Raw genomic sequence first — 17,265 nt, 5'->3', positions numbered from 1 at the left:
TGGTCTCCCTCAGTCCTCACACAGTCCAACCACAGTCTAAGTGGTTGACATTATTCCAGTGTAATCTGAGGGGTGACATGGAGTGGTGGGATAAAGGACATGGCTCTAGAAACAGCAACAGATGAGGTGCTGGATGTCAGATGCACAATGAGGTCCACGATTTTGGACACAGCCAGTGTCAGAATTTGATTTGTCTGACTTCTCATGTCAGCTGCAAGGAGTTTTTTTTTCAGATGTGGGGGGGAAACAATCAGTGGAATGATCACTCACAGGCAGAAGAATTTGGAGGAGGCAAATCAGCCTCAAGGATTAGATTTCATCACATTTTTAAAGGCAACTAAAAAACCCCATAGTTGCTATTCCAAATGAGCATAAGGCAACAGAGGGCAAAGGAAGTCCAGGAGGAAGCTGAGAAGATCATTTTGTCCTTGTGACCCCAACACTCGGCATAGCCTGTTACACTTAGTGGGAGTGTATGAGTGTTTGTTGGCTGTCATTGTACTAAGTCCACAAAACAACGTGCAAGGGAAGAAGACACAACTATTATTTGTCAGTAAGAAAGTCCCCAGGCACAGGATACATGATCAGCACCAAAAGATGTCACAACGAAACCAAAGGACCATCTTCACGGAATGAGAAATGCTGGTTACACGAATCATTTCAGCATCAAGGACCAGATCAGTGACTGGGCCCCACAAAGGTCAAAATCCAGCAAGTTAGAAGAAAGGGGGACAAAAGGGGAAAAAACATACCGTACAGCTCCAACAGCTCCAGTCCTTCCTCTTCAGATGTGTCAACCACTCAGGCACGGCAAAAGGAACACTGACTCATAGCATCGTTTCCTAAGGATGTTTGACTGCTGCCCCAAAACATCACATTCCAGTGAGAAGGCCAGCAATCCTAGAGGCTGCCTCCATCAGAGACCAGCGGCTCTTGGCAAGCAAAGAAACCAAAGGCAACACTGGATCTGAAAATAGGCCACTGGCGCAAGAGAAGAAGAGGGTGGTGACTAAAGGATACAAACAGTGGCCCCGTGAAACGGCAAACATCAGGAAGGGCCCTCAGCCTCCCTCTTCAGCTCAGTCCTGAGAGTGGAGGCCCCCAAATTCTTGAGTCAGCTCCTTCCCCTTTCAGTGACTCACCTTGTTAGGAAGCTGTTCCTGCCTCTGAAATGTGCCACAACTTCTACCTTGCCAGGACAAGCAAAGCAACTCTAACCCCGTCCATGTCCACAAAGTCTGAAAACCGTTTTCACGTCTCCTCATCGTGTTGTGTGTTTCCAAAAGTTTTCTTGATATCATTGGTTTTTACTTAACCTACCTTTCCCAGTGTGTCTTCTCAGAAAGAGAAGCAGGGAATTTGGAAAAACCCTGCAAAGCTTGTGTGATCTACTAGTGAAAATCATTTTGAATTAGGTACATCTTTACACACACACACACACACACACACACACACACACACACACACACACACACACACAAACGCACACATCCCACTGACTTTGAAGACTTGTCTCTAGCTTTTGCTTTCATGTGACCCACCTTGCTCAGTGTATCCTTCCCATTTTGCCCTCCCACAGAGCCAGCCCTTAAGCAAAAGAATAAACCAAAAAGGGGAAGAAAAGTTCAACAGAACACAGCAGGCGAGCCCAGCATTAGATGCAGGTTCCCTGCCAGTATTTCCCACCCTAGCCAGGACGGGAAGGGAAGAAGATCCTCATGTGTCATCTCTGTTCTTTCCATTTCCATGGTTGTCTGTGGTGCTTGTTTTCTTGTTCTCCTCATTCATTTATTCCACTTTTCCCCAGTTCATGTAAGTCTTCTAATTAAGCAGAGTTGTGGCTTCGTACAGCATAGTCATATTTCCTTGTATCCATAAGCCACTCCTCTGTCAATGAGTTCTTTGCTACCAAAGAACTTTCTTAGTGGTTCAGTTGGTATGGCACTGAATAAGTTAATTTAGGTAGTTTTATCATTTTTATGCTACTGGCTTGACCTACCCACGAGGAGTGAGTACATCTCCAACTGTTGAGATCTCTACGTATGAAGAATGTTTTGTAATTGTGTTCATATAGTTCCTGTGTGTGTCTTGGCAGGCAAACTCTCAGGTTGTATACAGTATACAATTGTATACAGTTATTTTCAATGGAATTTCTCTTTCTATCTCTTCCTGCTGGATTTTCTTGATTAATGTATAGAAATGCTGATGGTTTTGATGGGCTTCCAACTTTCTTTAAGTAATTGTTTGAACTGGTTTTGTTTTAAACTGGTTTTTTAGATGACTCTCTAGGGTTCTCTTGGTAAACCATTGTATCATCTACCAAAAGAGATAGTTTTGGTTCCTCATTGCAGTTTTTTCCCTTCAGTTTCTTTTCTGCCTTATTGCTATATCTAGCAGTTGCTGTAACTGGTACAACACTGAATAGCAATGGTTGGCAATGGACTTTCTTCCTTTACCGTGATCTTACTGGGAAGGCTTATCCCCATTACATATCATGCTTGCTCTTGGTTTTAGTTAGATAATACTTATTTTAAAGAAGACTCCATTTATTCCTGTGCTTTCTAGTGTTTTTCAACAGGGATGAGGCATTTTGTCAAAAGCTTTGTCTGCACCTGTTGAAATCATATAAATTTGTTGTTTATGTTATTGATATAATCAGTTACATTTATAGTTTTCCTAATAATTGACCCAGGCCCAACTTCTTGGTATCAATCCAGCTTGGTCACAGTGTCACAATATATCTTTGTGATATATTCCTGTAATCTCCTTTCTTAGCATTTAATATTTTTCATCAATATTCATTAATGAAATTGATCTATAGTTCCCTCTCTTGGGGAGACGTGACTCTCCTTGGTTTGGGTATCAAGATTATATTTTTGTCATAGAAAGAATTTGATAAGATTCTATCTTTACCTGTTTTTCAAATCGTTTATTTAGTGTTGGAATTGATTACTTTTTAATCATTTGGAAAAATTTGATTTAGTCCTGGGGTTTTTTCTTAGAGAGATCATTTATAGCTTGTTTCGTTCCTTTTTCTAAGATGGGGTTATTTAAGGGCTCTGTTAAACAGGACTATTTATATTTGTAAAATTCATTTCATTTAGATTTTCATTTTTATTATTGGCATGTAGTTGGGCAACAAAGCTCCTAGTAATTACTTTTATTTTCTCTTCATAGATTGTAAATTCACTGTTTTCATTTTCTGATGTAATAATTTGGTTTTCTTTTGTAAAAATTAAATTAGCCAAGGATTTATCTATTTAATTGTTTTTCTCAAAGCTTATAGTTTTATTTATTAGTTCATTGGGGTTTTGTTCTTTCAATTTCGTTCATCTTTCTATCGATTCAAGATTTTAATTTTGGTGTTTAATTGGGAAGGGATTAATCTGTTGGTTTTCTAAATATTTTAGTTGCATGTCTAATTCTTTAATCTGTTTCTTTGTCTCTTTGATTGATGTAAGCATTTGAAAATATACATTTCCCTCTAAGTCCTGCATTGACTGCATCCCCAAAATTTAGTTATGTCATTGTCACCATGAAATTGTTAACCATTTCTATGATTTGTTCTTTGACTCATCCATTCTTTAGGATCCATTCTGTAAGATCCATTCTTTTTCTCCAACTCCTCTATTTGTGTATCTTTCTGTTTCAAGCATATTTCTTGTAAATAACATATTGTTGGATTCTGGTTTCTAATCCATTCAACTGTATTCTTCCATTTTATGAGTGAGTTCATCCCATTCCCATTCACAGTTGTGTTCATTAAATGTATATTTTTTTCCATGCTATTCTTTTACACTCATCCTTTTGTTTTTTACTCTGTCCCTTCTTCAGTAGTCTTTTGTTTCTGACCTTTGCCTCCCTTAATCTATCCCGTCATTCTTCCCTCCCCCTCACCTTTCTCTTAGACGCTTTTCCTCCTACTTCTCCTTGGGTAAAATGAATCTCTCCATCTCATTGTGTGTGTATGTGTATTCTTCCCTCTTTCAACCAGTTCAGATGAGAATAAGGTTCGTGTTGCCTGTTCCCCTCTTCTGTCCCTCCCATTGTATAAACTCTTTCTAGTGCACCCCATTTATGAGATAACTTTCCCCATTCTTTCTCTCCTTCCCCACAACCTTCCAGTGCATTTCTCTTCTCCACCCTTCCATTCTTTTGAGATCCTCACAACATAATACAGTCATTCAGGTCGCTATCTATTTAGACTGCTTCTAGGACCCGTGGTGATCATAAAATTCTGAAGTGGTTACATGTATCATCTTGCCACACAAGGGATCTAAACAATTTGCCCTTTTTTAGTGACTTGTGATTTCTCACTCATGTTCACCTTATTATTCTTCTCCTGAGTTCTGTGTTTGAATGTCAAATTTTCTATTCTGTTCTGGTCTTTTCATCAGGAATGCTTGAAAGTTCTCTATTTCAGGAAGGGTCCTTATTCCCCTGTAGGACGATACACAGTTTTGCTGGGTAGTTTAATCTTATTGTGGGCTCTAATCCTAGATCTTTTCCACTCCAGAATATGATATCCCAAGCCCTGTACTCCTTTAATGTGGAAGCTTCTAAATCTCATGTGTCCTGACAGTACTGGATTATTTCTCTCTGGCTATTTGCAGAATTTTCTCCTTGACCTGGCAGTTCTGGATTTAGAACAGTTGCTGGGAGTTTTCATGTAGGGGTTTCTTTCAGGAAATGATTTGTGGTTTCAAGTTCTACTTTGCCCTCTGATTCTAACACATCTGGGCATTTTCCTTTGTAATATCTTAAAATATTATGTTGAGCTCCTTTTTTGTTCCTGGCTTTTGGATAGACAAATGACTCTCCAATTCTCTCTCCTCAATCCATTTCTAGGTCATTGGAGTTTTGTATGAGATCCTATACATTTTCTCTTGAATTGATTTTATTTTTTGTTGTTGTCTCCTAGAGTTATTAGCTTCTATTTGCTCAGTTCTAATTTTTAAGGAATTCAGTATTTTTGTGCCTCTTTTACTAATTATTCATTCTTTTCTCATATCTTTCTTGTACCGCTTTTTAAAAATTTTTCCTCTTCCACTCTTAAAATCACTTTTTGTTCATTTTTATCTCATTCTTTAACTCTTCTAGGAATTCTTGTTCAACTCTTATCCAATCTACCCTTTTTCTTGGAGGATTTGCTTAAAGATATCTTCAAGTCATTGGCTTCTTCTGTCTTTCTGTCTTGAGCCATAGTAGCCCTTTGTGGTCAGGTTCAGTTTTGTTTACTCATTCTTCCAGCCTATTTCTTGACTATGAACTTGATGTTGGCATTGGGCTCAGCTCACCTCTGGGCTTTCTTAGTTCAGTCCGCAAACTTTCAGTGCTTCCATAGTGGTGATATCTGTTCACTGCTATTCTTGTCTGAGTTGTGCAAGTTCCTGACTCAGGTTTAGGTCTTCTGGCTTGCGGGTGCTGGAGTTTCTGTAGAATGTTATTGGACTCAGTCATTGTTAGCACACTTTGAGGTTCTGCAGGTTCAGAGGGACCGAACTTATTGAGTCTTCTTGCGTCTGGGTCTCCTACCCGAGGTATCCCACTGCAGGACTAAAAGTGAACATTGAGTCCCCAGCTGTGCTCTGGGGCTCAGGTCCAGAACCTCTTTGCAGAACCCCTTTCTTGATCAGTGCTCAGCTAGGGCCTCGCTCACTCATAACTGCTCCTCTCAGCCCTACTTCTGTAGCCTAGAAGAGTCATTTGGCCCCCTTCATGCTCCCAGGATAGCCTGGGATCTGCTCCTGCTCAGGGATTCAGTTCTAGCCCTTTTACCATCCTTGGGCAATGAAATGCTTCCCACTGTCCTGGCTGCCATTATGTTGGGCTCCTGGCCAGCCCCCACCTCAGTGTCCACAGCTCTCTTATTTCTTAAGCTTCCCTGGGCTGGAGAAATGACGCACAGGGATGTTTTCTTGGCTTTCCTCATGAGAATGTGGTCTGGCACATTATCTAGATGGTTAGAGAGGAGGTGGGCTGGGCTCATCAAAAATGCCCATCCTCCCTCTGTTCTCTTGGTTCTGCCCCTGTGCTGTGTGGTTGGTGGGGAGGGGACCTTCTGCATGCTTAGCCTCCTTTGTACCTCTTGGGGAGGTCTCTGACCTGGCTTTTTGCCCTGAGCTCTCTCAGCTTCTTCGACATTTCGACCCTGGTGACCCTGGCCCTCCCTCATCACTCTCCTGGCTCACTGCCGCAGTGTCCTGAGTGGCCTCCCTGCCTCCAGTCTGTTCTGCACTCTGCTCTCAAAGGAACTTTCCTTAAGAACAGAGCAGACCAAGTGACTTCCCTCCTCAGTCAATGGCAGGGCCTCCCCTTTGCCCCCCAGAGGAAAACAGCCCCACCCTGTCTTTCCAGCCTTAGCCTCATTGGTCTTCTGTACTCCTTTCACACTCGGTGACCCTACCCAAATGGCTGCCCCCATGCTGAGAATTCATTCTGGTGCTCTTTCTTCCAGTCAGCCTGTCAACCCACATGTATTTATTAAGCACTTCCTCAGTGCCGGGTCCCGGCCTAGGGGACACAGGTACACAAAATGAAACCATTCCCATTGACCAGGAACTTCCATTCTCAGGCGGAGACCAACAATGCTTACGTTTTTGTAAATAGCGTAAGTGTGAAATGAAGAAATCTGCCGACAGCAGTTAAACGACCTGGTGGCTTTTAATGTCCTTGTCTCCTCCATTCAAATGGAAGTTCTTCGTACACAAGAAAGGTTTCCTTCTTGGTCCTTGTGTTCTCAGCACTCAGCCCCACCTCGGGCACACAGTGGTGCTTAACAAATGCCCAGTGCTCCTTGTTCCTCCTCCTAAGAGACTTTTCATCTTTGTGTGTTTTCCTCCTTGTTCCCAAGGCTGAACAGCATGTCCTGTCCAAGGTTCATGCCCTAGAAAGGCGGCTGGAAACTCTGGCTTCTGAATACTCTGCACGTTGGCAGAAGGAGGCCATCAGGCTGGAGTTGCTGGAGCTGCAGGGGGCCAGTGGGAATGGAGGTGGAAAAAGCCTGAGCCACGAGGATATTTCAACTGTCCTGGAGGGCCTGATGAGCCGATGGGAACCCACCCTGAAGAAGGACTTCCGTAGGGACACCACTGCCCACATCCAGGTGAGGAGAACGCTCTGCTAAGAAGACCAGGTCGGCAAGCCCAGCTAGTGGAAGGCATAGAGGTCTTGAGGTGAGGCAGCACTCTGGGCTTGGCAGGACCTGCCAAGTTCTCTGGGTCTTGTTGAACGCCTGTCTCCTTTTTTGTGGTCTCCAGGAAGCACTCACCACCCTCAGGGCAGAACATCGGCAAGATTTGGATAATGTTCTAAAGAAGATTTCTCAGGCATCCCAGGTAATCCAGAAGCTCTGACGCTTCTGGAGGCAGAGACACAGGGGATGGAGGGCGGGGGGGGGGGGGCGGGCGAAAGGGTGCGGGGAGGGGGGGAGAGGGGGCAGAGACGTCTTGGGGGAGGTCACTTGTAGCTGGAAATGTTGGTGCTGCTGTCAGTAGACCTAACACTTGCTTACAGGTTTCTGGCCAGATTCCATACTTGTATGGGAGCATATTCGATTGACTCATTGTCCCTGAGAGCTCCTGTCTGAGGACTCTGGATCCCCTTGTCCGAAGGATAAGCAGAGAGCTTACTGATCTAAAGCAACCTAAGCCTCCTCCTGTAGCTCCTTTCTGGAACCCCTTTCCTGTACTGAGCACATCCATGCATGAAGACTAGGGAGGGATAAGATTGTCAATGAGAAGACTGTAACTCAACAGCTGAGTTTGAAACTCTTTTCAGGGACTGAGAAGTGACCTCACCACTCTAGGGAAAGTGGTTCATGCCTAATCTCAGCTGAGTTGGGGTCTCTGTCAGATGCCTCCTCTTGGTGGGATGATAAGAGAGGAGTCCAGTCTTTGAAAGGTCTAGCCCAAACTCAAGGTCAAGATTTCTGGAGCCCAACAGTTTGCAGAGACTCAGATCCTCCTTAGCAGACAGAGGGTCCACCCAGAGGAGACAATGAGTCCCCAGAGTGTGGTTTGGTGTTTTCATCAGTCTCATTGTGCCATCATCTTCCTTACAGGAGCTGGAAAGCTGGGTGCTCCAGCTAAAATCTGAATGGCAGAGGTAAGGCCCCAAACTAACTGGCAAAGAGAAGAGGAGGGAAGGAAGGCTAGAAAACTAGACCAGAGAAAGCACCACTGAGATTCTCTGGGGGGGTGTCAGTAGAGCCAGAATACTTGGGTTAGCATGTCCATAGGATTAATCCCAGCTGGTAAGGACCTCAGAGAGCAGATGAGGGTCCTGAGGCCTGGGAGGGAAATGACTTGCCCAGGGTCACACAGGGAGTAAATGTCAGGGAAGACTTGCACCCAGATCTCTGGTTCTGTTCTTTCCCTTTGATAGTGGTTCTGCTTGACTCTATCCTGTGTCACTAGCCAGTGGCTGCCCTTCCCTTTTCCTTTTGTCACTGTCTAGTTTGGCCCAAGAAGCCCTCCAGGAAAACATATTAAAGGCTATGGGTCCACTGGAGGCCCAGCTGGCTGGCCTGAGACAGGAACTGGCAGCCCTGAGCCAGAGACAGGCTGCAGTGGCAGAGGAAGTAGACCTTTGGCCACAGAAGATGGCAGCCCTGCGCAGTGATGTGAGTCCTCCAGTCCACCACTTAGACCACATGTGCCCCTCTCTCCAAGGTGGGCTGCCTGAGCATCTGCCCAGGGAGACCCAACCCTCTAAGGTGTCCACTGGGGTCCAATGAGATCTTTTTTGGTAGACCTGAAAGCAGTGGGAAAATGCCAGTCACTTGGTTCACAACCGTCCCTTCCCTGGCACCAGGAAGACATGCATAGGCTCTGAGCTCTCAGAGTCTTTCTAGACACCCCCTCCCCAGGTCCCCTGTCCCGGCCCTCTTTCTTCCTTACCTCTACTGTTTTGTGGATGGTCTCTGGTGGTTTCTAGGTGGAGTCTCAGTTCCCAGCCTGGATCAGTCAGTACCTTCTTCGAGACAAGGGCGCTAAGGCTGGGCTTCTTCAGCTGGAGGAGGTACAGGCCCAACTTCGGGACCTGGAGCACAGAATCCTCACTCAGGTGGCAGAAGGGCAGGTCAAATCTGCCAGTGAAGCTGCTGCCAGCCTGAGGCTGACCCTTCACAAGGAAGGAGTGACTGGGGTCACAGAGGAGGTGAGGCCTGCCCCATTCCCTGTCTGCCTGTCGGAGGTCATGGGTTTGCCCTGAGAGGAGCCTCCAGGGAAGGAAGGGGAAGCCCTGGCAGAGCAGGTAGCACACGTGGCCCTCTGGTGAAAGGGCTGGGCCAGTTCTGCAGGCAGCTAGGCCCATGAGTCCATCCATGCCTGTCTTTTAGGATGTGCACCAGATTGTGAATGAGGCCCTGAAGAGATACAGTGAAGACCGCATTGGGCTAGTGGATTATGCCCTGGAGTCCTCAGGTAGGTAGCCTGTAGAAAGCCAGAGGGCTGGGGACATGATGGTTGCCCATTAAGGGACAGCAGGAATTAAAAACTCATGATGCCCCTTATGGGACGGGGCAGTTGAAGGGCTGATGCCCTGGCAGTGACCCCTCATCTTCAGGACTACCTCTGTGTCCTGCCAGCCCTCAGCTGCCCCCACCTCACTTCTCTCCCTCTTGTTCTTTCAGGGGCCAGCATCATCAGTAGCCGCTGCTCAGAGACCTATGATACCAAGACGGCCCTTCTCAGTCTGTTTGGCATCCCCTTGTGGTACTATTTCCAGTCCCCAAGAGCCATCCTCCAGGTATGACAGAACAAAGGGCCCCCAGCTTGGCTCTCTGCCATCTCCCACCTTCTGTGGGGGCTGGGCTCTCAAGGTGGGAGGATTACACAATGGAAATCTATTCCATTGGCTGCCCACCTGACTTGTCACCTGACTTGTCTTCTGCCCACAGCCAGATGTTTACCCTGGCAACTGCTGGGCATTCCGGGGCCCCCAGGGCTTTGCTGTGGTTCGATTATCTGCCCGCATCCACCTCAGTGCTGTCACCTTGGAGCATGTACCCAAAGCCCTGTCTCCCATCAGCAACATCCCTAGCGCCCCCAAGGATTTTGTCATCTTGGTGAGTATCTGAGCCTTGCAGCTCTCCATTCCCGTATGCCTGACAGCCATTTCTTAACAGCAGCATTGTGAGGTGAGGAATGGAAGGATGTGCCCATTTTACAGCTGGGATATTGAGGCTGGTCTCTGGACTCCACAACCAGCCCTTTCCCTGCTCCCCCTCTTCTTAGAGAGAAGCCAGAAGAGGACAGCTGACAGCAGTCAAGATTTCAATGCTGTCTCAGGGTCCTTTTATACAACTCCTTTATACATGGGTGCCTCCATGGCCAGGTGTCCCATGGGGGAGCTGAGTGGGGATGATGAGCACCATTCCCTACAGTCACCTCCTTAGGGCAGAGTTGGAATGTCCTCATAAGGAGGATGTGGGTGAAAAAAGTGGAGCCAGAGGAGAAGAAGAAACGTGTAGGGGAACAGGATGCTTCAGGACCTAAATCCTGATAGATGAAGAAACTGAGGCACCTACAATTAAATTGTGTGTCCCAAGCCATTCAGCAGCTTAGGGGAAGAGGCAGAGAAGGAGGCCAGGGGCTTGGAGGGAAAAGGATCTGTCTACTGAGTTAGTGAGAGATGCTGGAAGGTGAGGGGACCAAAGAAGGAAACATCATGGTGGCTTTTCCTTTCTCCCCTTTACTCTCCCCAATGTATCCCCCCCTACACCCCCTTCCTCCTCCTCTTCCACCTCCTCCTCCACAACCTCCCCTTCCTTTGCCTCCCTGGATAGATCTGGATTCATGTCCTAACAGCATGACCTTTCCTCTAACCCCCTCCCATCCATCCATCCATCCATCCATCCCTTCCCTTTGCTTTTCCTTCTCTGTAGGGGCTAAATGAAGATTCACAGTCGGAAGGGGTGGCCCTCGGGCACTTTACCTATGATAATGCTGGGGAGTCCATTCAGACCTTCCACTTTCAGGTATGGAGGGCTGGCCCCACAGTGTCCCAGGGAGGCTGGTGCTCTTGAAGGCTAGATCACCAGCCATGGGGATGCTGTGGCTTTGCTAGGAGCTGCAGTTTGAGCCAGGACCCCATGGTTCTGATAGCAACCTGAGGGATAACATTCAGCCACTGAAGAAGGCCTGCGGGGGACGGGCTCTGGGGTCAGGATGTCCACCAAGGGATCACGAGCCTTCCTGACCCCAGTCTCCTCTTCCCACAGGGCAATGACACAGCCCCATACCAGGTGGTCGAACTTCGGATCTTAAGCAACTGGGGTCACCCTGAGTACACCTGCATTTACCGCTTCCGGGTCCATGGGAAGCCTGCCAATTAGCCTCTCCCCCCCAGGGCCTTTCCCCTCTTTCCCCCTTCAGCCCCTCCCCTCCCCCAGCAAGCACTTCATCCCACTTTCTCGCCCTCTCCCACACTTCATCCCTTATGGCCACTGTGGCTTCTGGGAGAGATACAAGGTGGGAGCCTACCACCATGGAGCAGTTTGGCCCCACCCTGCCCTCTCTGATGGAGAGGAGATCACCAGCTCAGCTATTTGTTTCACTCCCCATCCTCTTGAGGGTCAGGTGGCCCAGCTCCCTACCAGGCCCTGCCTGCCCTCAGGAGGTGTATACACAGCTATGTATGATATCTTGAAGGTGTGAGTCAAGACATCATGAGGGCCTTATTATGCTCAGCAGCACTCAGAACCACAGCTTAGGCCACCTTAGCTTACCTTGCCCAAGAGTCTAGGTCAAAGAACTTGGTTTATTGAGGGCATGACAACTTGGGCAGTTCCAAAGGGCAGACTGGTAGACAGTCTGTCTTGGGCATGCCCCAGCAGGTGGCTAAAGCTCCCGTCCATGGTAGCATGCATAGTTCTCTTTACCATGGGGCATGATGGGGGCAGTCTTTGAAATCTGAAGTATCTGGGACTGGCCACAATTCCCTGGTGTTAAGTTTATTGGGATAGAGTTGGGGTTAGTTTTTTGGAGTTAAGGCTGGGATGGGAGGGGAAGGGCAAATTCTTTGGCCCTGCGGGCCCATTGTATTATGTATATAGATAGATATTTATATTTATACATAGACCTCTTTGTTCTTTGTTATCAGACAGAAAAGCTACGGGCTTCATTTCTGGCTTCCTCCCCCTGGGGCCCAGGGTGATATTCACTCCAGCTCCAGCTTGGGGTGGGGGGCAGGCTGTCAGGCACGGATCCTCACAGTGACATTGCCATCCTTCCTGCCTTTTACTGTAGGAGGGAAGGCAGGCCTTCACACCACAGGGCTGGCCACTGGTCCCTGAAGCAAGCAGGGGCACTCACTCATCTGCAGGCTTTGGGGGTCACCAGCAGACAGTGGCAGGCTGACCCTAGCTGGCCCTCAACCCAGTTTGCTCCCTCTGCTTCTGTTCGCTTACCAGGAAGCTGGCGTCTGAGCAGCCCTGCATAGGAACCTACAGATGGGGTCTTAGTTCTTCCCCATCACAAAGGCTACTGTTTAATTCTTTACTTTGATTTTTTAATCAACAAATTCTAATTTATGCCTATGCAAATATAAATTTTCCCTGGGATCTGTGGCTTCTCCTTGTCCACCTGTTGCTCTTGAGGCCAACTTGGAGTAGTGGGGAAAAGAAGGTGGTATTCTGGTAGAAACTCCCTGGTTAAAGGGCGGCTTCCTTGCTGCTGAGTGAGGCCTGGGAGGGATTGTCCTGGGCATCGAGAGGGAGCTAAGCCCAGGCCTGGGCTGGGAGAAGCAAAGCTGGGTAAGGGAACCAGAGGAGGCTTTCTCATTTCTGCCTGCTCCTTTAAAGCTCACCCAAGGCCTCTCCTGGTCTTAATCCTCCCTCAGTGCGCCCAAATTGATGTTTTATACTTCCTTGTGTGTGTCTGCATATCCATACATAAACACACACCTATCCAGACAGACATTCCTCTGTGTGCCTGCTCCATCTTTCAGGAGCAGGACAGCTTTCTAAGGAAAAGAGCTTTGTGTCTGCCTTGGTCTCCCCCATAGCTAGCACAAGGCCTGCCACCCAGCAGACACTTTATCTGAGCATTGCTATTCACTTCAACTCAGGTGTAAAGAAAGAATATACTCTACAGCCTTCTCAACAAGGGGTCACCAGCATGCCTTTGACAGCCTCCAGCAAGGGTTAAACACGTCACAAACTGCCAGCCGTCCTCTTCCACTTTCAGACAGCTCAAGTTGTTGGGAAATTTGTCCTGAAATCAGGCTGAAATCTATCTTTGGGCATCTTCCACCCACTATTCCTCGTTCTTTCATCCTGGGTCAAGCAGAACACGCTAATCCCCCTTCCACATCACTTTTCAAATAAGTAGCATTAGAGAGTGGCTACTGCGTGCCAGCCACTGTGCCGAGCACTTTACAAATATCTCCTTTGATCCACACAACAACCCTGTGAGGTAGGCACCATTTCTAGACCCATTTTGCAGATGAGGAAATGTAGGCACAGAGGTGAAATGACTTGTCCAGGGTCACACAGCTGGTAAGTATCTGAGGGAGAATTTGAACTTGGATCTTCCTGCTTCCAGGTGCAGAGTTCCATCTCCTGTGCCACCTGAAGACAGTTCTCATGGTCCTCTGACAGCTTCTCAAGGGCCTTACACCATGTTCTTGGAGCCCTTCATCCTTCTGTTCACCCTTCTCTGAATGCACCTCACCTTGGTCATTTCTTTCCCACACTGTGATGCTCAGGCCTGAACACTGCCCTCTGGCTGTGGTCTCCTCAGGACAGACTTGGGCTGACCTATTACTGACCCCCCTTCCTAGATCGTAGGCCTCTCCATGCCCCTCAGGAAGGCACTGGTCATTCCAACCATCAAGTTTAACTAGTGATTCACACAGACACTGCTATCCCCTAAAATCCCCAAATCCTTTAACAGGAGCCATGGCTGCATCACCCTCCCCCACTCATTGGTTTTTCTTTTCTAATTCTTGTTGAGGACTCTGCTTTTACCTCCACTGGATATTTTCATTTGGATAGAATCCTAAATTTTAGCTAGCTGAAACCTCCTCCATCCTATCAGTCATGTGACATCTCCACCCCTCCCTCCCAGCTCTAGCATTGGCACATTTGGACAAGCACACCTTGTGCTATTTCACTGAAGTCGTTGATAAAAATGCTGAACAAGCACGGAGAAAAGGGGAGATCCCTGGGGCAATCAGGACAATTCCCCTGAGACCTCCCAGGGAGCTGGCATCAGCTCATTAGCCAGCACTCGACAGGTAGGGCAATGTAACCCGTTAACCCTTTCCAAATCCACCTGTCATCTGAGATTCAGACTGTGCTAAAATCTGACTGCACTTTGCAGAATTGCTCTGATCCAAGCAAAGACTAGCAGCTCATCAGACACCATTTTACAAGGGATCTGGGATCTTGGCAGCGTAGGCAGGAAATGCACATTTTTATCCTGTGCAGTTCTGCCCTCCTGTCACGAAAACAAACTGCTTCGTGGACCAAAGGAGAGATAGTGCTCAGAGTCTGAAAAAGTTCTTGTTCAACTGAGGTTGGAAATGGCTTTCTTGATGGAGCAGTTCCCACCTGCTTGATGAACTCATGCACCTTATATAAAGCAGTGAACAGGAAGGGAGAGTTCAGGATTCTCTGTCCAGAGTCACTTGCCCATAATGTCTCATTGAGGCACAAAGCACAAATGGGGCAAGAACATAAAATCAGGGTTACCTAAGGGACATTTAGAATAGGCTGGAGCTCACCTTGAGATGGGAGAGAAGGGAGAGTGAGGTTAATAAACCTTTGCCTCTATGCTTCTAACTTAAGGGGGGAGTGGTGGGGGGGAAGAGTTTAAAAAGGAAAGTAAGTTAATCTGGGTCCTACAATTACCTAAAGGTAACCTGTCCAATCCAGTAGGCAGAGATGCAGAGATTTTACAGAGCTCTAGGGAGCCCAGCCTCTTAACAGGCATGACCTGGATGAAGATCCCGACCAGGAGACTGAGAAAGGGCAGTCAAACATGAAGGAAGAAAAACAGGTGAGGTTGGACTCATGAAAACCTGGAGAGAAAAGAGTGGGAAGGAGAAGAAGACCCTGGATTCAATCCTGGGTCCGTTACTCTTCTCTCTTCATTCTACTTCACTCAGTGATCTCATCAGCTGTCATGGATTGAATCACCCTCTCCATGCTCATGATTTCTCAAATCTACCTATTCTGCCTAAAACCCTGTGCTGACCTCCAGTCTTTCATCTCTCGTTGCTTTGTTGATGCCACAAATTGGATGTCGTGTAGATATTTTCAGCTCAACATGTCCAAAACAGAACTCTTCATCTTCCCCCTATTCTTTCCCCTCCTACCTTCCCTATTACTGTAGAGGGCACCACCATCTTCCAGGCTCCTAACCTTGGCATCATCTTCAAATCCTAACTTCTGTCCAAGGGATTGCCAAAGATTGTCCAATTTACCTCTGCAACATCTCTTGTGGATTTCAGCTTTGCAGCACCTCTCATCAGTTTCACCTCTCCAACATCCCTTGCAGATTTCACCCTTCAACATCTCTCAGATTTCATCTTTGCAGCATCTCTGATCAGTTTTACCTCTCCAACATCTCTTGTCCATTTCAGCTTTGCAACATTTGTCATCAATTTCACCTCTCCAACATCTCTTGTCCATTTCAGCTTTGCAGCACCTCTCATCAATTTCACCTCTCCAATATCTCTCACAGATTTCATCTTTACAGCATCTCTCATCGGTTTCACCTCTCCAATATGTCATGCAGATTTCACCCTTCAACGTCTCTTGCAGATTTCACCTTGGCACCATCTCTCCTCAGGCTCACCTCTGCAGCATCTTTCAAAAACAGAACTTTCTTCTCTGATGCTGCCCCTACCCTAGTCCAGGCCTCATCTCCTGTGCACTGTTGTTTTCTTATGACTCACCATTTATTTTATTTGTACAAAGTAGTGAAGAATCATACCATGGCTGGGGGAAAATGATGTTTTAGGATTTAAACAAGTTCTTTCATTTTGAAACATCTCTTTTGAAGGCTTGGGACTAGCAATTTTAGCTCCAGCATCTTTGGGTTTGGACTCAGCAGGCTTCCCAGCCTTGGAATCACTGGGCTCTGTGTCCTTAGAATCAGACTTGGCTGCCGTGGGATCAGACTTGGTGACCTTGATGGCAGACTTGGTGACCTTAAGGTCAGTGCGCTTTGGAGCCTTAGAGTCAGGCTTCATGATCCTGAAGCCTGGACGTTTGGTGGCAACCCTAGGGCCTGGATGCTTAGTGGCCATCTTGTGGCCAGCATGCTGGGCACTCGCCTCAGGGATCTTAGCCCTAAGAAGTTTGACCTCGAAGGCCTTGGTGGCTTCATGGCTTCTGCTTGGACCTTGGGAATTGTTTGGTTTTTTTGGTTTACATCTTCTTCAGCTCCTTCTTGTGTTTCTTGGCAAAGCATGTGTTTCTCAGAAACTTGGAGTTGACCCATCTCAGAGACATGTATCACCGTGACTTAGGTTTCCTGATGCCATTTCTGTGCCATTTTTGTGATTGGTTGTGGCTGGTATGGTTCTTAGACTTAGCCATCTTTACACAACAACCTTCACTAACAGGCATTCCACCCACTAGAAGAAGTCAAAGCTAGAGACAGGAAAGGTCATGCCTGCACTACTGCAGTATTTCCTGGTGGATGTGCCTCCCTCAAGTCTCTCCCTCCTCCTTCCAGTTGTCAAACTGATTTTCCTGAGGTGCAGGTCTATGCCACTCAACTCCTCAATAAACCTGTGACTCTCTATTGCCTCCAGGATCAAATACAGAATCCTCTCTGAACGAGAGTTCAAAACCCTCCCTAACCTAGCCCTCTCCTGCCTTTCCACTCGTCTCGCACTTCACTCCCCACTTCTTCAATCCAGTGACACTGGCCTCCTGACTCTTCCTTGCACATGACCGTCCATCTTCCATGCTGGGAATGTTGTCCCTCCTTTTCTCTGCTTCCCTAGCTCCCTTCAAGCACCAGTTAAAATCTTACCTTCTACAAGAAACCTCCCCCAACTCGCCTTCATTCCGTCTTCTGCTGACTTTTTCCTCTTTTTCAGTACATTCTTTGTACTCATTTTTTGCACGTTGTCTCTCTCATCAGATTGTGAGGCCCTTGAGGGCAGGCACCCTGTTTTTGTCTTTCTTTCTATTCCTACCTTTTAACACACCTGGTGCATGATAAGTATTTAATAAATATTTATTGACTGAATGATCCTATTAAAAGCTGCAGAGCGATGGATGGAGGATGAGGACTGAGAGGG

General features: G+C 47.1%; 1 protein-coding gene across 1 annotated transcript; it reads left to right on the top strand.

Annotated features, from left to right (window-relative positions):
* The first annotated feature begins 6,535 nt into the window (after window positions 1-6,535).
* LOC140532103 (SUN domain-containing protein 2-like) lies at window positions 6,536-12,565 on the top strand. The gene is made up of 11 exons (XM_072650648.1): window positions 6,536-6,610; window positions 6,854-7,105; window positions 7,260-7,337; window positions 8,063-8,106; window positions 8,458-8,623; window positions 8,938-9,159; window positions 9,341-9,425; window positions 9,635-9,750; window positions 9,896-10,069; window positions 10,889-10,981; window positions 11,225-12,565. The coding sequence occupies exons 1-11, from the start codon at window positions 6,536-6,538 to the stop codon at window positions 11,336-11,338; spliced, it is 1,419 nt and encodes a 472-aa protein (XP_072506749.1). The 3' UTR covers window positions 11,339-12,565.
* Window positions 12,566-17,265: the final 4,700 nt, after the last annotated feature.

The sequence above is a fragment of the Notamacropus eugenii genome, chromosome 3 (genome assembly GCF_028372415.1).
Source record: "Notamacropus eugenii isolate mMacEug1 chromosome 3, mMacEug1.pri_v2, whole genome shotgun sequence".
Taxonomy (NCBI): Eukaryota; Metazoa; Chordata; class Mammalia; order Diprotodontia; family Macropodidae; genus Notamacropus; species Notamacropus eugenii.
This window is presented reverse-complemented; position numbering and strand designations above follow the sequence as displayed.

Excerpts from the sequence above, each read along its gene's own strand:
- LOC140532103 (XM_072650648.1), top strand. The coding sequence starts at position 6,536 with ATGAAACCATTCCCATTGACCAGGAACTTCCATTCTCAGGCGGAGACC. Across the intron at positions 9,751-9,895 it reads CCCCAAGAGCCATCCTCCAG|CCACAGCCAGATGTTTACCC; the intron begins GTATGACAGAAC and ends CTTGTCTTCTGC. Across the intron at positions 10,982-11,224 it reads TTCAGACCTTCCACTTTCAG|GGCAATGACACAGCCCCATA; the intron begins GTATGGAGGGCT and ends CTCTTCCCACAG.